At 43.0% G+C, this 22399-nt stretch overlaps 1 protein-coding gene across 1 annotated transcript in view; it reads right to left on the bottom strand.

Annotated features, from left to right (window-relative positions):
* The window catches only part of RASSF6 (Ras association domain family member 6), a 208548-nt gene extending 187972 nt beyond the window's left edge, over positions 1-20576 (bottom strand). Inside the window, exons 1-2 of the mRNA XM_069230302.1 lie at positions 20320-20576; positions 13629-13725 (exon numbers count right to left, since the gene is read on the bottom strand). Of these exons, the coding sequence (XP_069086403.1) occupies positions 13629-13725; positions 20320-20356 (134 nt within the window). The 5' untranslated portion in view covers positions 20357-20576. The remainder of the gene's footprint in view (positions 1-13628; positions 13726-20319) is intronic.
* Between the last annotated feature and the right edge of the window lie 1823 nt (positions 20577-22399).

Raw genomic sequence — 22399 nt, 5'->3', positions numbered from 1 at the left:
ATTAGCGCACTTAACCTCTTGGGTCGAGGAAAATTAGATACTTTCTCTAGAAAAAGCAGGTTTCAGAAAGGAACATAGTAAATTGGATAATATCTTATTAATACAAATTATAAATGAAAAATATTTTCAGATCATGGATGGAATAGTATATGCCGCATTTAAAGACTTCTCCACAGCTTTTGATAGGGTAGATAGGAAAAGTTTGTCGAACAAATTATATGAGCTGGGTCTACCCCCAAACTTGCTACATTCGGCTATAGCTTTGCACTCTTCAACCTGGTGCAAAGTTCTGTTAGGAGGAGAACACGGCCTGTCCTCTAAATTCCCTACAAAAAAATGGTTTGAAGCAAGGCTGCTTATTGGCACCACTGTTATTTTCTTTATACATCTATGACCTGCCCCGTTCCTTGCAGATTGCAGATGGCTTTGCACCTAAAATTGGAGGACATTCACTCTCCTACCTCTTATACGCTGATGATATAGCTATGATTGACCTTACTCCGAAAGGTATAAATCAGCATCTGGCTGCGTTAAATCACTACTCCAGACACCACCATTTGCAGATTAATATATTGAAGTCGCAATTAGTATGTTTTCTAGGGAAAGAAATTAGTACAAAAAATAACTTTTCTTGGTCCCTGGGTCAACATAAGTTAGAGAGGTAAAATCTTATTGCTTCTTGGGGAAAAAGTTATCCTCTTCACTCAGTGACCAAGATCACATGTGTAATAACGCTACTAAGGCTCTATCTCAAGCACAAGGTTTAGTGGCCTTTTTTAACGCAGTCGGCGCTCCATCATTTACTAACTGCTTCTCAAACTAAGATCCGGCCACCCTCTTGTATGCTTTAGGGCAGTGGTTCCCAACCTGTTGTCTGGGGACCCCTGGGGGTCCGCGAAGCCTCTTCAGAGGGTCCACGAATGCTTAGACAGTTAAATAATATTAACAGATTAGGTACCTAGCTTTCAGTAATGACTCAGTGGGGGGGTCCACGGATTCCAATAATGATTCAGAGGGGGTCCCCGGGTTCCAGCAATGATGAATTGGGGGTCCCCAGAAGTCAAAAGGTTGGGAAACACTGCTTTAGAGTGTACAGAGATCTCTAAATGGAAATTTCTTGACAGGATGGAAGGGCAGATCCTAAGACACCTAGCCTTTTGTAACAACGTGGCCTCAGTGGCAGGAATTTAAGGCTGGAATTTGGTATTAAGGACATTTTTGTACAGGGTCTAGCGGTGGTGGTCCGAAGGGCTTATAGCCTAGTTCATAGTATGGAATTCACTCTAAGATATTTAGCTTATATAGAAATTTTCCGCAGATTAAAATAAAAATCCAAGTTTTTTAGAAACTATAATCTAGCTATGCAATTGCTTGAGCATGATCCGGGCCTGATTCCATAATTTCCACCTACTGTTTTTAACAAAATCTTGAAAGAGGCGACTTGGTCCAAAAGCTTCTCTTTAGACTTTGTCCCTGATTTATACTTTTTGTTGCAAAACTGCACTAACACAGTTTTGCACCAAAAAGTTTAGCACCGGCTTGCACCATTTCTGTGCACCAGCCAGGCACAATATTTATGGAATGGTGCAAGTCGGTGCAAAGGGTAGGCTAGCGTAAAAAAAAAATGACGTTAGTCAGATGAGGTTGGCGGTATGGAAGAAGGGGGTTATGCACCAAAAAATGATATTAGGCATGTTAGAGTAAACAAAATGGCTCTAACCTGCCTAGAGCCATTTTCTGATGCAAAACCTTCCATACCACATGACTCCTGTCTTAGAAAAGACAAGAGTCATGCCCACTACTCCAATAGCCAGCACAGGGGACGAGTATCCCCTGGACATGGCCACTGCACCCAGTGCCATGTAGGGGGCCCATTTCAGGGCTCCCAATGGCACTTTAAAAAAATACTTACCTGTACTTACCTATACTTACCTGGGATGGGGTCCTTCATCCTCAGCTGTCCCTCTAGTGTGGGTGGGGGTGGCCTGGGGAGGGCACCTGTTGGCTTATTCCATGGTGTTCCACCATGGAAATAGGCCCACAGGTCCCCTAACACCTACCCTGACCCTGGCGTTAAGAAATGGTGCAAAGCAGGCTTTGCACCATTTTTTGACCCCTCCTCCCCCCATGCATGATTTTTGCACAGGAGGATAAATAAGGTGCTAGGGCCTTAGAGACATTTTTTCCCGGGAACGCCTACCTTGCATCTCATTTACGCACGGTAGTTTTCCGCAGGCAAAAATATGACTTTATCTCCAATATTTTGGCACTAGACATGTCTAGCGCCAAAATATAACTATGGAGTTAAGTTTGCGCTGGATTTGCGTAAAAAAATGACACAAATCCAGTGCAAACAGAGTATAAATATGCCCCTTAGAGTCATGTTGTCTAAAGAGGAGACTGGCCACGCTAACTAAATCAGTAACTTTCAAACAGTCCCAGGCGTACCTTGCCTGGAATCTCCCACATGGGGTGAGGCGTCTGTTCATTTTGTTGAGATTAGATAGACTGCCACTTGAAGAGCTAACCTCTAAATGGGATGGATCCGATAACAATTGTGATCTTTGTCAATTTGGGGTACAGAATATTAAGCATGTATTATGTGTCTGGCCAGCTTCAGCCACATCTAGGAAAAAAAGGTTGAAACCCCTCTACTTGTATTTTAATATTCGCTCTGCCGGAGAGGCCTTGGAAGTTGTATATAATCCTCGCAATTAATTATTTTGTTTTAGGATTTTTTAATTTTCCAGTCATTTTAAAACCTTTTTTGAGTCTTCTTGTATTGGTAGTAATCAAGATGACTGTAAGTGAACTATCAAGCCATCTTAGAATATTATTATCAGATTTTTATTTCGTACATCAAGGGAAAGGGGTTTTCTTCTATTGTACGGCAGAGCATGATAATGTTCTATAATGCATCCCTGGTGTGCTGTGGGTTGGCTGTTTTGGATTTTACTGATCACTTCTTATCTTGGAATGGACGTTTAAGCTGCACAACTATCCTTACTGAAGAAAATACTACTGTGCGCTAGGGATTTTAACAAGAGTGGTCTCCTTTAGGGTTTTGTTTTGCACTGTTTTATGCGCTTTAAGCTCTTACTTGTAAAGAGCTAATGGGGTTGAGTTTTAATGTTTTGCACATAGAAGCTAATTTATTTTCTAACCTGCTGTATTTGTATAATTTTCAATCGCTTCTCGTGATAAATTTTGATATCTAATGTCTGAGGGGTCTTACTGTATAATAATTGATATTATATAATTTTATTCAGGAATTTTATTGTTAGTGTTTTATGTTATTGTATGTATCAGTTATGCATGTGGACCTCTCAGAAGTTCCAATTCATGAAATACATAAACTATGAAACTATGACCACAAAAGCCCCAAAAAGTCAGGAGAAAACACAAGGGGGAAAACAAGACAATCAACTAAAACAATTTTAGCTCACAAAATATAATGTATCTACTATGAAAACCGATTGCAAGATAAACTGGGGAATTAAACAACAACATTTCCATGGTAAAAACATAGCCACACCTGGCAACATTTCCAGTATAAGCATGAAAACTAATGTAGATGGACTTCAACATAATACACTTCCAAAATGGTCACTATCAGTTCAATTACAGATTGTGGTACCATACACATTCTCATTTGCCCCCTACCACTCTCCGGTCCTGTGGAGAAGGGATAGTCAATTGTTGCCTTTTGGAATCAACAAACTGGATTAAGTATGCCCTTGTTGGAGTCATTTTTATCTTTGTTTGTCCCTGAATGCAAACATTTTTTACATAAACCTTCAGAAACAATTAACGGGCACATTTTCCATCATATGTCCATAGTGGTTAGGTTATAAAGTTGTTATTCATTGAAGTCCAGCACACTCACTACTGTGACCTTAGGCCACAGTCAGTTATTTCTTTATTCGGACAATAATGACCATAAAAGCACACCACAACACATCAAAATAGTACAAGAAAAACAAAAATCTTTCTCTGTTTGCTCTCTGTAACTTTCTCTAAGCCTCGCCCTGTCCAGTTGAAGAATGCTTTCAAATCGATAATTACCACAATTATACTGGGGTCTTTAACGATGGATCCTTTGTAATGCACAAATATATATCAATTACCCCATCACTGAAGGTTCTGCATGTAATCAATTTAAGGGCCTGATTTAGATCCTGGCGGCTCACTACCAAGCACTGTCCACCACAGACCCAAAAAGACCTTAAGTCAACTGTGTTCTACTCACCGTAATTAGATGTTACAGTTCTGCAAGCAGATTTAATGGTGATGGATTACTGACGGGGAAAGGAGTTGGTGAAACAAAATGGACTTCGTACAACAGCTGGGGCTATGGAAGAGAGGTAAGTGACACACACACACACACTGTCCCTTAGCCATATGTGTACCCCTGCACTACACAATTTGCCACATACACACAATAACCCATTGCCATTTCCAACACAACACAACCCATAGATGCTGAAAACACACATTGACATACATCCATGCCACAACATACTCACCATTGACACTGCACCCACACATGACACAACCAGAGCAACCAACACAACTACGCACTTATCTACACAAAATACTCATGCACAACTACACTCATAATGACGTCCGCCACACAACAACCACATTCACCTGAATGTATCACACTGCAACACAACAACATTGGTATCACATGAAACTGACACACATATAGACATGACAACATCAGCCACTCCAGCTCCCTTCACCTCAACCAGCCAATCACATTACACACACATACAAATGCACTGACTAACACACACAACTCGAAGCATAACATGAAAGGTATAGGCTCCCTGGCAATGTGTACACATGGACACAGTTTACAGGTGTGAATGTACCTTCACTGTGGTGCCAGCATTCATTTGCAAATAAATACTGACACAATATTGACAATTGTGTATGTGTGCAATATGTGTTGTGTACCAGTGTGTCCCCATCAGTGTCTGTCCCACTCGTGACCCTGACATGTGCATGTCACAGTGATTACAAAAATACTGTGACGTGTATATGCCTACAGTGGCCCGACCTCCCGTGCAGTGCCCACCTAAGGTATCCTGGCAATACAGCATCCCTACCTTCGAGTCTGGTGTTGGGGTTGTGTTTTCTCTGTGTGCAGCAATGGCAGGTGTTGCCCAGTTGGTCTAGTCAAAGAAGGGGTGGAATGTGGAAAAAAGGTGAGTTTTCACTGCCTTTCCCCCAAATCCGCTACTCAAGCATGTAAGTGGAGCCCCACTTTTTTCCTTGCACTACAGCACATCTAAGGGTGTCTGGGGTTTCACCGGCAGCCACTTTTCTCTGTTGCATCATTGATGCGGGCATTGTTTCTTGGTGGAGATGGTGGTGTGAATGCGTTTTTTTGTCCATAAGACCGCCAACACCTAAATACGGCTGATGCACCATTGTGGCAAGGGACGGGTTTTCAGTCAACAAGTCGACGGCCGAGCCAATACCGCCAAGATCTAAACAAGGCCCTTAACCTTTATGTCCCAAATGTGATCTTTGAATTGGATACAGCACCTTGTTTTATGTAGTAGTCTGTTCTGCTTTCACAGTCTTTGTTTCCTTTGCATTAATTATATCATTAAGTCCACTGAAGAGCTGATCCGGTGTGGAAGTGGCCTACGTGCTGACCGAGTGCTGAAATAGGCTTCTGAAGATCTGTTTACCTTATTCTGTATTTCAAGATTACTATGAATTAGGGTTCTGGCTGTACAAGGGGCATTAGCAAAATCACTGGGATAGAGGCACATGTAAGACTGTTGCTTGGCATTGCAGAATAGTGAGAAGGCACGGAGTTAACATTGTGGCCCAAATCTAAAGCTTATTTGGTGTAACTAGTTCTAACTAGTCTTTGAGATTAAGGAATGGGGCTTGGTGCACAATCCATATACAACAATCTGGATATTTTTTACTGTCAGAACTCTCTGACAGGGAATCCCACTGGTCACCAGCCCCATCAGTACTTCATACCGATTTCTCCAGGCAGCAGTCATAGTGGATGTATCAATCAAAGGAGCCAATAATTTTAAAGTGGTGAAGTCAGCTAATTTACAGTTTCTGCATGTGCCTCTCTTTTTACAGGGGGCTTTTGTCCTTTATTAGCTGCTGGTTGAAAGACAAGGAAGTGTTTCTTCCCAGGGATTCGAGGTGGGGGAGCTAACTTTTTTTCAAATGGCCACATGGTGTCTTGAATTTTGGCACTTCTTTCTAAACCTGGGTGCCAAAAGCATGTGCCAGACAAGTGTATTACCTCCACTTGTTCTTTTGAATGTCAGAGACAAACTTGTGGTTGCCAGTGTCGTAAGGTTATTCTAGCATTTACACCAGCACATTATTTAACTCTGGGAATGACGCCTGTGCTCTCTCACCTAGTTACATTTTTCTTTTAGTCCTTTTATTTTTTTAGCAAAGCTTCATTGTAGTGGAGATGTTTTTTATCCCTCTTATCAGTTGTCTTTCCTTGCAGAATCTGTTATTCATTTCTTTGCACAACATTTTTATCCTGTGCTCAAACCAAGGCTATACACGATGTTTACTGGGTACTGCCGGTCCAAATGGTACACTGCACAGAAACATGTGTGTTGTCATGTCAGGGCAATTCTTAGAACAACAGATATGTTATTATAAAACATCACACTGCCCACATCATCTAACAGGGGACATTTCAGCCAGTTTGACCTCTTATGCTGCACGATGTTGCAGTTTCTGGTGAAACCTTTTGGTTCCTCTTCATCTAGTGGGAGGACTCCCAGCAGACTACTTGACCTCTTATTTACCTCTGTACACAGGTATGGGGGTTGGGCTTCCTTCTTGAGACCAGAAAGGCGAATTAGGGCTACCACTACTAGTTGTTCTCATGTAGAAACCTAGTAGTGTAGGTAGGGATGTTAGACACCCTATTGTGACAATTTGGTGGGACTTTTTGTATTTCACTTTCCTGGTCACTGCTATGATAACGCTGTGTTTCATTATCCTAACAATCACAATTCATGTCTTTTCACAGAGAACACAGTTCCTTCAGTAAAACCTATTGAACCAAGATCCTGCTTTTGTTTGTCTTTACATCTATGAGACTGGTATAACTGAGAGAAAGGGGAACGATCTGTTCCACCACAACTTCCCTGAGGAGTCTGTACGTGATGCAACAGGCTGCCAAAAATGTGGTATTGCTGAGGTGCTGCTAGCTAGCCGGAAACGGTTAGGCTGTTAGCTGTCAAGCAGTGTGATCAGACTCAGTCCATTCTGCTTGGTGGTGCTGCCACCCAAAATCCAGCAGTCTTACTACTACAACGGGAGACTACAACACTGTACTGGTCAAAAATTCCAGTAGTTACTGATAACGCCTATGTGTGGTGATCATGAGTTGCAGTTGAGGTGGGTGGTGGAGTCACATGCATTCAATATGCCACCTCCTCTAACTATTATTGTGACAAAATAGATTCATTAGCAGGTGTTTTGGTAGTGGGGAGGGGGCTTTTTCTATCTCTAGGGCCCACCAATGGTTTCTGGTACAGTCAAGTGTGAGAATCTCCTCGTGCCAAAGAATGGGGTTTGCTAGCATGACTTATGCTAGGTGGGAGGAGCCATGTATGCTAAGATAACATCAGATGCCTGATATTCTGAAAGAATGCAGCAGACATATGCAGAGACAACTCCTTCCTAAAGGTGAAGCAGCTTTGTCCCCCTAGCTAAGCCAGGAGCTGAAAGATAAAACAATATTAAATTATCATTTTATCTTTCAGCTGCTGGCTCAGTCAGCAGCAAGTTCAGGGAGGAGCAGGCCGGGCCACGGGAGGTGGGAGGAGGGATGAGGGATGAGGAGAGAGTGACCCTGAGTGTGTCTCAGCCCGGCCAAACATACATGCGCACTTAGATTTCTCCAGCCCGGCTGTGTTTAACAGCCTGGCTAGAGAAACTGCACAGACCCCAGGGTTGTGTCTGAGCAGCAGTCCAAGCCTCTCAAACCAATCCTGACACTGCTTTCTTGCTAGGTGTAGCATGAAAGCAGCACCAGGATTGCTGGGGAGCTTGTGCTGGTGTCCCAGTGAATGCTGGGACTACATCGAAGGAAGGAATAGGAGCAACGCGGCAGGAGGCGGCGGCGACAGCTAAAAGTATGTTTTAATTTTTTTTTATTTTATTTTTTATTTCCCCCTGTTCCTGTTCCTGTTCCTGTTCCTGTCTCTCTCCAGAGATTTGCGGCTGCCGCTGCTGGAAATGTGACTGCTGGCACTCTTGCTCCAGCCACTCAAAGTTCCTCCCTATAATATAGAGCAATTTATAAGCACATGGAACAAGGACAAATATTTATTTTCATCATTTGCTGGGCCATCAAATGGGGCTTACTCTATCTCTTTGGCTTTCCCTTCATGATGTAAGTCACAATGTTGATTGTATACTTTTTATGCTGGCTGATATATGAGCACTGCAACACACAGAGAAACAAAAGAGCTGCTACACTCTCTGGACCAAGTCCAGAGCTATGTAGTAAGATTTTCCTTCTGTCTCTAGATCAAGTTCTCTATACCTTCCAACCTTATTTGCCTTTCTGCTGCAGCCTTCCTACTTTCCACTGGGACCATATTTGTTACTTTCAGGATTGTGGCTGTAGGAAAATTACACTTTCTGCATGATCACCCCCATTTATTCGACTGATGCAGCTGTTTTTGGACTGCACAGTGGGACACTGTTAACCAGACCACAGTGCATCTGCACTTAGCCCAAAAATATATTAAAATTGACTGTACTCTGTACCTAATATATGGTATAAAGTTCACCAAGGGCTTGTAAGTTAAATGTCACTGATGGACTGCAGCAATCACTGAGCCACACACTACAGTGCCAATATAAACATGACAGCAGGCCTACCACTGTAGCCTGTCTGGGCAGTTTTAAAGATGAAAATTCGATCTGTAACAATAACTCCTTTTGAAAGGTGTAAACCATTCTATTTGTCCTTCGTCAGTCCTCTTCAGAGAAGCCCTCTCATTCCACTCACGATTGTCAATGCTTTTCTCACTCAAAGAATATTTACAAAAGCTCTCATGGCAGGCCAGATTCCCCTACTACCCTTCGCCTACAAGCCACAATGTTGTGGTAAGGGGACTCTAAACCTGTAGTTAGAAAGAAGTATTCTTTTGAAGTTGAGTCGGTAATTTGGTTGGAGTATCCCTAGAAAATCCTATCCATTCTGTAACATGAATTCTATGGAACTAATTGCCTATGATCATTTGCACAGAGCACACCAGTGACACTTGAGATCGTTTAGATCTTAGCACTAAGCTGGCCACAGAACATTCCCAGAGCAAACAACATTTGCACCGGTTTACACTGAACTTTTGCACCCAGTACAAACTTTAATGTATAAAATGAAGCATGATGAAGGTCAAAGGTGTATTCGCATTTGCTTTATATTGCTTGCTCTTTTTCTAGTAACTAATAGGCATGCACATTGGGGAAATGGGAATGCAATAAGAATTTGAAAAAATTAAGCTTCCTCTATTAAAAGTAGAATAAATGTATTGGAGTGCAGTAGAACATGATGAAGATTAATGTGATGCAGATGAAATCAGAGCAGACACATCCACACTGACATGATTTATTTCCTGATCACTGAGATATATTTCGTACATTTTTCATAGAATAGTACATATCAATCAAAATAATTACATAGAGCACAAATATTTTTTAAACATAACAAAAATGTCAAGGAATAAAGATGGATATAGTTGCCTACTACCGTGAGTTGCACATGACAGAACAATTGCATATGACAGAACAATGGCAATAGCAACAGAATTCAGAAACCAAGAGCCCGTCATGTTTACAAAGCAAAGCAGCCATCGTCATCACACCGAATTTACAAAGGGATCATTTAGAGGGATGAGTTAGCAAGACGAGGGGATAGTAGAGATTGGCAAAAGGCAGTGGTTTGTATGGGTACAAACAGCACACCAAATATAGGCCAACATTCAAAATGTCACACTGACAAATTTTATGTGCAGTAAAGTACACAGCTTTTGTTACAAGAGGATGACTAATACATTGACAGAAGCAACGCATGGTATGTGTGTTCATTAATTTTCAAGTCATATGCTTGTTGTTGGACCTGGTCCTTTTGGCAGGTTCATCCCCTGACTTTTTGCCTCCTTCCTCCTATTTGTTCGACCTCTCGCTGTTGGCTCTAGGACTCTGAGCACTTTATCACTGCTGATCAGTAAAGTTGGTATGATTGGCTTATACCTAATAGGCATATCTGATTTACCTGTAAGTCCCTTGTACAGAGGTATCTCCGTACCCAGGGCCTGTAAATTAAATACTACTAGTGGGCTTGCAGCGCTGCTTGCGCCACCAACTGAAGTAGCCTTTCAAACCTGTCTCAGGCTTGCTAGCACAGGGCCTGCGTGCGCAGTTTTCTGCCACAGGGACCTGGTATCTAAATTTCCCTCGCCAGGCCCAGAACTCCCCTTTTACTACATGTAAGTCACCCCTAAGATAGGCCCTAGCTAGCCCTATGGGCAAGGTGCTACGTATGTAGAAGGCAGGACATGTGACTGGTAGTGTGACCTGTCCCGATAGTGACAACCAGCCTATTTGGTTTCTCACTGCTGGGAGTGCTGCCTTCTTATTGGATTGCATTGGAAATGCCCTGCCTTATGTCTATGGGGTATTGTCTGATTTTTAGGGGTAGCGTAGGCATGTTTGGTATGGTTGTAATGGTAGTGAGAAATGCTGATTACTAGTGTAAGTGGATTTTGTATTATTATTACAGAAATTCCACTTCTAGAAAGTGAAGGTTTCTCTGTGCTTATGACTCTGGTGTTTTGCAGCTTGACTCCAATCCACGGCTGGGCAGAGTGACAGTTAGGCTTTGTGCATACTTTTCAGACAGCATGTACACAGGGAGGATGGAGGTGTCACAGAGGTGCATCTGCATACTGAATAGTCTTCCTGGGCTGTGAGAAGGGAGAGGCGGGCATATCTGCATTTGTAAAGTCTGTCTCACACAAAAGGGTCGCTTACCCCCAACTGATGTTTGGAGCCTGTGCTGGAGGAGAGAGCGGGCACTCCCAGAATCAGTTTTAACTGGTTGGACCCTCCTTTTCCCCTTCTTGTGTAAACACACTGTAAAACTGAGTATAAGTACAGGGGAATTTTTCCCACAATTTGGGAACTCTTTGGAACTGAACTTACTTTAAACTGGACACAGAATGCTGGAGGTACTCACCAGGAACTGCCTTGGACTGCTGCTTCTCTGCTGACCTGTGACCTGCTGGGTCACTCAGAGAGACTGCCATCTGCCTGCATCCACCTTGTGCTGGCCTGCTGCTGGGCCCTGCCACCCTGTGCGCCACAGGGGCTGAGTGCTATGGCCTCTGACCCCAAGCAACTTGTTGTTCACAGTGCATGAGGAGCGCTGTCTGTGCTGGATGGACCCTAGCGCCTTGGGAAGCGCTTTTCCCGGGTCCATAGTGCCTTGTGAGCGCTGGTCTGTCCCCCCCTGCCATTCGCTACCGCACTGCCGTGGAAAACGAATCACCGCTGAGACCCGGGTGGCTTATCGGGATCAAAACTGGGAGCCTGGTGGAAGAGTGCTGCTTCCGGTGCCCCCGGGGCACCATATGGTAAAGAGAGAAGGAAATTTGCTCCTATAGGTGCCCCTGGGGTGAGGCATGCTCCAAGAAGCGCCCCCGTCGTACCAGAAGGCCCTCACTCAGGACCAATCACCGCTGCAGCCAGGGCGGGATGCAGGAGTCTCGCACACCAGGGTGGGTGCAAGCTAGTCCAGGACTGGACACGCAGGGTGGAGGCCTCATCGGAGGCTTCCTCGCTCCATCGTGGTCCCCAATTACAACAAGAGTTCACAGGCATGGACAAAGCCTCATCGGAGGCTCCCTGCACCGCTTGGCCTCTAGTACCGTTCGTGGCTCTGCCTCCCCCCCACCTTTTTGGAAGGCTGGTGGGGGCCCCAGGGGTGCAGAAGGCATAAGAGCGCGTTGCAAGCGTGGACCCCAGGAGGGGCCCCGGTATAGAAACAGAGGGGGTGTGCTGCCCTACTACTCCAACCACTCATCAGAGTGCCCCCAGAGTGAGCGCATGAAGCGCCGGGGGCCCCTTTTTGTAAATCGTTGCACTGGAGGTGCCCCCACCACAAAAGGACAGGTACTTTGTGGTCTTTTTGAAGTGGGACCACTCCTGGAGGTTGATCATATATATTTCTAATGTTCCTTCTCTGGGACTATGCTAACCTGGTTCTTTTACGATGTGCTACATATATGTGCTAATGTTCCTTTTATGGGTATGACATACTGATATGTTTTATGTCTTGCCATATGTTTTATAATGCTCTGGGTATAGGCATTCATGATACTTTTATGACAAGTGCATTTATTTTGTAATGTGATTCCTGACTACTGCTTATGTTGCAGAATATTAAGTAACCTGTGTGTTATGTGTGATTACTGCTGGTTTCTGCAGAGTAGCTATGGTAACGTTCTGACTACTGCAAAGGTAGCAGGGTATTACTGACATGTTGTGTTTGGTCTAATAATTACGTTGTGTACAATACAGTTTATTTTTATATAACTTGGTGTTGTGATTCCTTTGTGGTGGGGATAGCGTATCACTTGTGTTATGTGTGTTGTACAAATGCTTTACACACTGCCTCTGGGATATGCCTGACTGCTGGTGTCAAGCTACCAAGGGGGTGAGCAGAGGTTGTCTTGGACGTGTAACTCCCTTGCCCTGACTAGAGTGGGTGCGTTCTCTCTGGCTTAGGTGCATACCTGAGCCAACTAGAAACCCCATTTCTAACACTTATCCTACAAGCCAAAGAGATAAATGCATTTTTTATTTTGAAACGGCCAATTTAGAAATATTATTTAGATTTCACTACAAATGTAAATAAAAGTAAAATAGACGAAATGTGTAGTGATGTATCATACAAGCATGTGATTAAATATCCAGTCTGTGTTTTCTTGTCATATGTAAAATGTAAAAGCAGTGATCTTTTTCACAAAAATGATGGTTTAGAAGAGTATATCTCCTTCAAACATGCCCAAGGCATACATCAAGTGTTGAAGAACAGAAAGGCAGTCATTCCAGAAAGGACAGCCACTTTAGTAAATGTGGCAAATTGACAATTCTGCCAGCAGTAAAATATCTCTCACTGCGAAAAAGTGAAAAATAGAATCCCAATACCATAGAGAATAACAACCAATAGAGCTTTAAAATGGGTTATTGTCTGTATGAATGTATTTCCTCTGGAATAGCTCTCATAGTATTTCATATACAGAAAGGATGGACATGGGGAGTTGTATGTGACACAGTTCTGAGATCAATAACATGAACCTACACACACACACACACACCCACATGTATATATTTCGACTACTAACATATCATTGATAAGTACATATAGCTAAGTATATATTTACTATTCCTAACTTCACATCTACATAGCTTTATGACATGTTGAAACTGGATATCACAGTCAGTATAAGTGCATGTTGACATTAACGTTTTGATATTCTATTGCTGTAGAACACCATATGGAGCATGTTTAGGCGCAGAAATCACTTGAAACTTACCTTGTGATGTACTTTTTCTGATTAATGAGTGTGATGGAGTCCAGCTGATGGTGAGAGTTCATGGTTAAATTTTCGAGAACCAACTGATTTTTATAGGCTGCATAAAAGGAACAAACAAATAATATGCTTAAATCTCCTGTGGTGCTTCTCGCTGTCGTGGGAAATTTGGTGCATAGAAAGTACAGTTGTTTACAGCAAACATCCAGGTTCACGTTTTTAGAATATTTCGTTGATCTCCACAACTTCTACCCAGTTAAGAGCTGGTGAGTGCATGAAAGTGGAGCAGGTTCAGTAAAAAGGAAACAGAGGTTTGTTTGATATCCAGAAACTGATAGTCGCAGTTTCATGAAATCCCATAGACACATCCTGCACTAGCAAATTCAAAGCATGTCAAAATGTACGCTTTCAAAAAGCACAAATCACACCAACTAATACACACAATGTGTGTTTTTGTAAAAATAAAAGATTTACTTAACAGTGTAAATTCTAACAGAGTCATAGGCAGAACCATTGCCGTTTCATGTGTCATTTTGTGAATCGGAGAATGTCTGTTGGCGAAAAACAAAAAATATGAACTGCTCAGTTTTTAACGTTTAAACCCTACACATTAGTATACTACACATACGCATGCAGGTATCAGAGAGGCAATTAGGTATTTTAGCTATCTTTGTGCATGCCAAACATTTTATGTGAGTACCTATACAATGAGTTAATAATGCTGGTTTAAAGATGTAGGCCCAGATTTAAAAGAAAATAATAGAGCGCGACGCTGCGCCACATTTGGCAGCTCTGTGCTCTGTCATTTTCAAAACGCAGGGATGGACCATATTTAATAGAATATGGCGCACCCCTGTGTTGCTCCGTGGGCCAGTGCTAAATTTGCTTCTGAGCGCCAATGCACCCACCATTGCACTATGATGCAAGGATGGCTGCGCTGCAGGGGAGAATGTTTTTGTGCAGGAAGGCACACCTTCCTGCACAAAAACAATCTTCAATGGTGATTTGCTCTTTATATGTGTGTTGCAAAATGCAGCACACATAGAAAGAGCAAAAAACGAGGAGAAAGTAAAGCATTTCTCCTTGTAGCGCCATGCAAACGCCACCCAGGAGGTGGCGTTAGATTTTGGCGCTGCCTCAGGTTTACGAAAACTCGTAAATCTGAGGCAGTGTCAAAATGCAATGGGTGGTGCTGTGGCACGCCCACAGCAACACTCATTGCATGCCCCTTCTACTCAAAGTGCTGTGTGTGAAGAGACCATATTTACAAGGTGGCTTTAAGCCACAAAAAGTGGCTTAAAGCCGCCTTGTAAATAACGCGCAGTGCATAGCGCCACCAGAGCGTCACTAAAAGTGACGCTCCAGGTGCGATAGGGCCCTTTAAATCTGGCCCTTAGTATTCATTTAAAGAGCTGGGTAATGCTATTTCTGTAAGTCTACTCAACGCAAACCGTCCTTGGTATGTAAATCACTCATGAGTCAGGTTAGGACATTTATAGAAATGATGGCCCATATTTATGAAAAATGGCGCACAGCTGCGCTAACTCAGCGGTGTGTCATTTTTTTAACAACGGCTAACGCCATTCCCTTACGCCATTCATGTGCCGTATTTATAAAATGACTCACAATAGCACTAAAGAATGGCTAGCGTCTAAAAAAAAACGCTAGCTGGTGAGTGATAGCGTTAGGGGAAATGGCGCTAGTGGGTCAGAAATGAAGTTAGGCTGGTTAGCGGCAAAATATCTGCCTCTAGTCAGCCTAGCGTCATTTGTTAACACACAAGCAGCCAAAAAATGACTCCTGTCTAAGTTCACACAGGAGTCATTAGCCCTACCTCAATGCCCACCACAGGGGACCATTGTCCCCTGGGCAATCCCTACATACCTAGTGCCAGGCAGGGGGGCCCATGTAAGAGGACCCCAATGGCACACCACACATACACTTACCTGCTACTTACATGGGATGGGCTCCCTCCTCCTTCAGTGTCCCTGTGGTGTGGGTGGTAGTGCTGCTGGGGGTTGGGATGGGCATCTTTGTGCCCATTCCATAGTGTTTACTCATGGAAATGGGCCTACCTGCACTTTAATGCCTGGCCTGACCAGGCGTTAAATAATGACGCTAAATGGGCTTAGCGACATTATTTAGGCCCGCCTGCCAGTTGCGCGTCGTTTCTGCATCTGAAGTTAAATATGAAGATGGGGGGCTAGTGTCATTTTTAGGAAGGGAACGCCTACCTTGCATCTCATTGAGGCAAGGTGGGTTGGCGCATCCTAAAAACGGCTCTAACTCCAATATTTTGATGTTAGATAGGTGTAGCACCAAAATATAAATATGGAGTTAACTTAGCGTTGCTTTAGCGCCAAAATTATTGGCGCTAAGGCAACACTAAGCTACCATAAATATGGGCCTATATTTTTTCTGTTTTGTTATCCCTTACAGCAGACAGCTTGTGCATTTTAAATCTACTGCCGAACTTCACCGGACTTCGACCTCACTTAACTCAATTTAAGTTTAGAATAGGTGATCCTAAAACTGTTGCAACTGCTTCAATTTTTGTGACCTTTCCTGAACTCTAATGTTTTGTTAGAATTTACATACTGAGCATTGAACGTTCATGGCCTCTACTCTGAAAATTCCCATTTCTAGGGTTATTTATTCTTGGAATATTATGAGTAATTTACATCATGCTTGCCTAAATGACACGAGTAACTTTGATTTTTGACTTTACACACTTCTTGAGAATTTGGAATTAATCGGTCCACTTTGCACACACGGCCCATTTAAGTTAAGTGTGAGTTTTGTGCTTCCAGTATTGTTCCAAGTTCAATTCAAAACGTGTGTGCTTGTGACTGAAGTTTACTACTATGTACGTGTTCAGATGTTTAACACTAAATGTACCTGCCCTCTTCTCTGACACTCTTGTGTTTTATTGTGAAGCACCCACTCACATCTTATTCAGTAGAAAATTAAGCACCAGTTGCATAAAATGCACATACATGAGTAACTTGGCATTGTGAATCTCCCAGGCTCTTCACGGACCTTCCTGTTTTTCACTACTACACGCTCACATCTTATTCATTAGTAAGTTAAGCACTAGTTTCATAAAATACACATATATGAGAAACTTGCTGAAGCACTATACAGCGAGTAGCATGCTACTGTGGGACCAAATGAGTTGTGGCTATGTGAGTTTATGATTGCTGCATGCCATTGCAAGTGAACGACCATAGAATACTGACTGCCAGTCTGAAAGCAGGAATGTCAGGATACATCCCAAGCAAACAAACAGGTACAGAATGCAATAACCTAGGAGATGCATCACCTCCCGCAAGCTCTATGTACAGATCAAAACATGGACAGCTGGCCGTACACTATTTGTCCTTTTACCAGTATGCTTGTGGCTTTGAACCTTACATACCTGGAACCTAGGTCACCCTCACAGTCAGAACAACAATTGATCCCTATAACTTCTTTATGCCTATATGTCTGTAGACGAATCATTTATTTTTTTGCATAGTCAGTTGTGATGATATATGTATAAATTATGGTTTCAATTATGATTCTATACTTTTTTAGTCACTGGCATTCTGACACTTTTTACATGGATAAATTGGATTTCTTATACAGTTGCGTTGTCCTTCACAGCTCCATAAACTTGTATCAGGCTCGTTCGTTCCTCCCACCCTTCCAATCTGCTCTTAAAACGAGTTTAGTCATATGCTGAACATAGGCACTGTCTGACCAAGGGCATAGTAAAATATGTAGGAATGTGAAGGCACGTGAATATAGTCACAATTTGTATATTCTCTGCAGGAAAACATTGATGGTTTCGAATTAAATAGAAGTAATCGGTTTTGTGATTTTGCCCAGGAAACAGCCAGTCCAGCTGCAATCTTAGCCACACAAAACCAGTCCAACCACTTCCAAAGAGGATTCTGGCCGTTTGCATCTAAACTCACTCATCAGCACAGGAAAAGCTGCTGTGGAAAGTCACAATAGGCTCTTTAAAAATGCCTTCAGATATCGTTTTTCTTTTTCAATGCATAAGAACTGCATCTGCACGTCAATACTATTGTCTGCTGGGCCTGCATTCCTAGAAAGTATTAATGTTCAGTATTCCCCAGTATACCAGGAGAGCCAGACTGCTCACATTGGTAAGGCACTATGGGGCTAAATATATTTTCTTACTATGCTATAAACCTTTAAAAGTGTATTTTTTCTTATACAATTCATCAAAGTTAGAAATCTACCTTACATTCATTTTTGTGCACAATTCTAGTGTATGCTGTATCTCTGCATCCGACCCTCAATGCCTTGAAAAGTAAGCCTGGGCTGCTTGCCTCCACTGCTGCCCTGTAAGTTGAAGCCCAGGAATGAGCTTATTCTTGCTCATTGAGCCGGCCCACAGTAGTATCTCGTTCCTGAGGTTCCAGGGACAACAGGCAATATTTCTTACATGGTTTGCCCAGTTGCCCCCTAAATTCCCTAGGCCCAAAACAACTGGCTTGGTAGTGGTTCCGATAAATTCAAGCATATTTAATGTGATGTAATGTATAATGTAAAAATAATTTATAAAGTGCACTGTTGCCTAAAAGCTGTCCTGAAGCTGACAATAAGAACTACAGAAGTGAAACCGACAAACAAACACGATTTCGAGGCTTTTCAAAAAGGCAACACATTGTTAATAGGACACTCCTGGAGAGGGGGTGAATTTCAGGTTGTAGCCGCCACATATGAGAAGGCTCTGCTCCCATATGAGAGCTATGTGTATTGCTACAGCCAGAAGCCACAGATTTGATGATTTTAGGTTTCTGCCAGGCTGGTTATGGTGGAACTTCTTTGAGTTTGTTAGGCCAAAGTGGTGGTGCACTGAAAATAATGCAAATGGCCTTAAAACATTACTTTTAAAGAACGGTAGCCAGTGAAGTGCCCTCAAAGATGAAGTTGCTGAGGAGCAGCTAGTATGATTGAAATCTAAGTGAAAACATGAGTCCGAGCCCCAAAGTTTCTCTTGAAGCCTGTCTTTTGCACTTTCAAATATTATAATTGTACAATACCAATGATGTCTATCTAGTCCTTATTATACCTGATGTCTTTTTTCCACCACCCTACGCTCATTGTCTCATAACCTGCTCTTGCAAGTGCTTGTTCATCCTCGTCACCGTTTTCTACCTTACTCTTCCTCCTTTCTTCTCTCTTTCCTCCATTTCTCTCTCTTATTGTGGGTCAAAGTCTGATGATGAAAAATAGCTCATGTTCCCCAGACATAACCGCCCGTGTCCACCACCTGCGGCCATTTGCACAAATTAACCACTGCACTGGTGCAGCAAGTGCAGTGGTGACAGGACCGATGTCTATTAAAGGCCTACTGCAGCTCAAAGAGTCTGCCTTTTACAACGCCAATAGGATTCATGGGGATCAGTTCTCCTTGCCACAGCATCCTCACTATACCTATGGAATCCACTGACACCATCGACTACATGAACTGGTCGACAGTCATCATCAACGCACAGCAGGATCCTGCACACAATCTGGACCATGCTGTTGTACCTCCAGAGCTGCCACAGCTGTCCCAAGTCATGAGGGTGACTTTAACACGGCCCTGGCTTTTCAGCCAAACGCATACATGCCAACAGATCCGAATCCGGCGGGATACTTCAGAATTTTAAACCAAACATGGCTTTTGTTAGCTGTCTCTCTCCTGAAATTACCCCTGCTTCAAAAGAAGTCAGTGGAAAAAACACATTTCCCCAAATATGTTTTCAAAATCCCCTACTTTCCCCTTATGAAATATTGGCACCGTACTCTAGCGCACGTCAGATTCTAGGACGGTTTTAATTTTCCTACTGTAAACATGGGCTGGAAGCCACAGAAGGCTTTGCGGTTTTGCTTGTAAACCAGGGCTGGCTTAAAGTCAGCCTCGTGACACGGGGTCAGCTGATGAATATGCGCGAAATAAGCAAGTTGCTAGTTTCAACTAAATTGTATGTATTTGTTACGTTTTAAAACCTTCGTAAATCGTTAACTACGTCTGTGGACTAAAGTAATAAACTATGTGGTTCATTAAACAGGTGTCTGTTGATAAAATGCTGAAAAACCCTCTTATTATAGCCAGAGCCAGTTGAATTAAGAGTCAACGGAAGCCCCAAATTATGTGGCAGAGTTCTCTACTTTATGTGGCGAAAAATGCAAACTGTGCAGTATCGTGGAGAGCACTTTATTACACTATTATTTCGCTACTTCGCCATTTTAACACACATTAACTGTCTGAATACCCAACTCAATGCAACCAAATAGCTAACGCACACAATACACGTTTAAAGTCCTGATCTGGCGTTACGTGTGCAGCTCAGCACGACAGCCTCATTCCACTTGCCGCGATATTACCCTTGGCACGAGCGGTGATTTTCCGGCACAATAAAAGGTCAGGCAGCTTAGTGACGAGCACCTAACACCATGCACCGACTCTCTTAGCTAGGAGATGTTTGAGCGGAATAAAATTCAAATTCTCCCTTCAGCCCAATCTAGACCTAAGTATGTCTTCTGCACTTCTCATCAATACGCAGTGGTTTCATGGCGAGCAAAGGCAACGGATGTCACCTGAGCTGTGGAAGCCCCCGATTTAACACACACGCACATTAGTAGTAGTGCAACGAGCAGGAAGCAGAGCTCTCTTGTCTCAAATTACACCTACCTGCACGAGCTCTCAGGAGACAAAGGTTGGGCTTCATACATCCCCTCACGGTTCCACCAGAGCAACATGGCAGTGCCCGCAGCCCAGCACCTGGCAGCGCCCCGTCATAGTTTATGGAAGACAAAAGCGAGGTTAATTATTGCTTTCACGCTGGCAGCAGGGAAGTGTCGGACATGCTAGGGCGCACCCGTCTCCGGCCTCAGTGCATGTCGGGAGTGTTGACTTTTCTTCGGAGAATGGCAGGCTGGGACACTCCCTTCCTCTCAGGCACACACCTTACTAGAAGGCGGGTCGGCTCACGGTGAGCACTTCGCTTTGAGAACAGATTTTACAGCCGCGGGCCTTCACTTTCTAGTCTGTGCAAAGCTGGTTCCAACTGCTTTTCGGCCATTTAAGTTGTTTAAGGCCATCCAGTTGACCCATACCTGTCATGTGAGGCTCAAAAATATTAGGAAAAAAATGACAACTGTTGACCTTATGCAGGGAACACGCGAAACGTAAGAGGGTTAAATACCATACATTTCAAATGATGGAATATAAATCGCAAATGTTAAACACAAACGTATTATTTAGCGATGGCCCCTGAAGCATATGCCAATAAAAATTCCTTGCCATCACCTTAACCAGTGCAGAGTGGAAAGCTTCACCACAGTGACACCCCTCACGTCAGTAAATGAAGATTAAAGGCAGGTAAACCTCGCGTTATGCCAGACTTGGTTCTACCCATTCACACATCAAGCCACTGCAACTAGTGGTGAAAACTGGCGCGCCTACTGTAATACAGAAAGAGATACTCAAGAAAGTTGTAGCCATGTGTGCGCCAATTCTATGTCGTAGGCCCTTCAATGAGTGCCCTCCTTGATACACATCATTTTGTGGGTACTTTTATTAAACAAATGGAGCTTTGTTAATGTTATGAGACCACAAACTGAAAATGGCAACCAATATTACACTGGAGCTCTTTAAAGCATCCAAGTCGATGAGCCACCAACTTTGTCATAAAGGCTATAACTGCTTACCACCCTGGCAGGAAGAGCATTGAAATGTTTTGCTCAATAAAAAACAGAAACTCAAACAAGCCTTTTTTTTGCTCAAAAGAGTTGAAATTCTGTAAGGAACATTTCATGTTTGATTATTAGCTAAGTTCGAACACCTCCGAAGTAAATTTCCTTACGATTTCTGCTTGTGAACCCTTTAGAGAATCAGAAATAATCAGAAATCTGGGGGTAATTTTCAGGTCCATTCTTTGACAAACGTACCATTAGATCCCAGTAATGTGCATTCCCTCATTTAGAAAAGTAGCCCAGTGGGGACAGTACTGGCCCCCTGTGTATCGAAATATGACCCTAAACCTTATTTTAGCATGCATGCAGCCATGCACCGTAGTCCATTTACCCTCTATGCCTATAGGGATTCTTATCCAGTGACAATTAGACGGCAAAGTCTTAGCATTCTGTTGGATCTCTTTAGTTCACCTGTCTGAATGGTTCCTTCATCTAGTCATCAAAGTGGCTGTCAGAAATGGGATTACAATGTATATCAAGACCTAGACTCCATCTGTCATAATAGTGTTTTCCTGTGTATGGGGAAGGTACCCTAGTGGGTCTAGGCCAAAACCGCAGTGTCAAAGACCCACTACCCAAGAGTGTACTAAGGAGCCCCAGCCACTGAAATGAAGGCCTACTGGATGGCACTCATAAACCTTGGTCAGGTGCCAAAATGAAAAGCATTCACATATGGTATCTCACTAAGGAGAGAAGCAGACCATTTTGCCAAACAACTTTTCAGACAGCTAATCTTGCAGTCTCCAACCTACAATCCACGTTTTATATAGATTACATAGCTATCTTGAGGAGAATTTTTTTTTTTTTTTTTTCATTGTGTATTGTTCACTCTTTCTTTTAACTAACCAATATATAACTGCTCCAGTGGGGTTTTATGTTTCACTCCTGTGCCACTGCCTTCCTGGGACACCAAGCACTCTCTTCAGATTGACCAGCACTCTTCTAGCCGCGAAGGCCAGCCACTACGGACTCCCTGAAGCGAGAAAAAAGGGCTTCTCAGAGCCTGTGCAAGCACT

This window comes from Pleurodeles waltl, chromosome 1_1, assembly GCF_031143425.1.
Source record: "Pleurodeles waltl isolate 20211129_DDA chromosome 1_1, aPleWal1.hap1.20221129, whole genome shotgun sequence".
NCBI classification, from domain to species: Eukaryota; Metazoa; Chordata; class Amphibia; order Caudata; family Salamandridae; genus Pleurodeles; species Pleurodeles waltl.
Note: the sequence above shows the minus strand (reverse complement) of the source record. Positions and strands in the feature narration are given on the sequence as shown.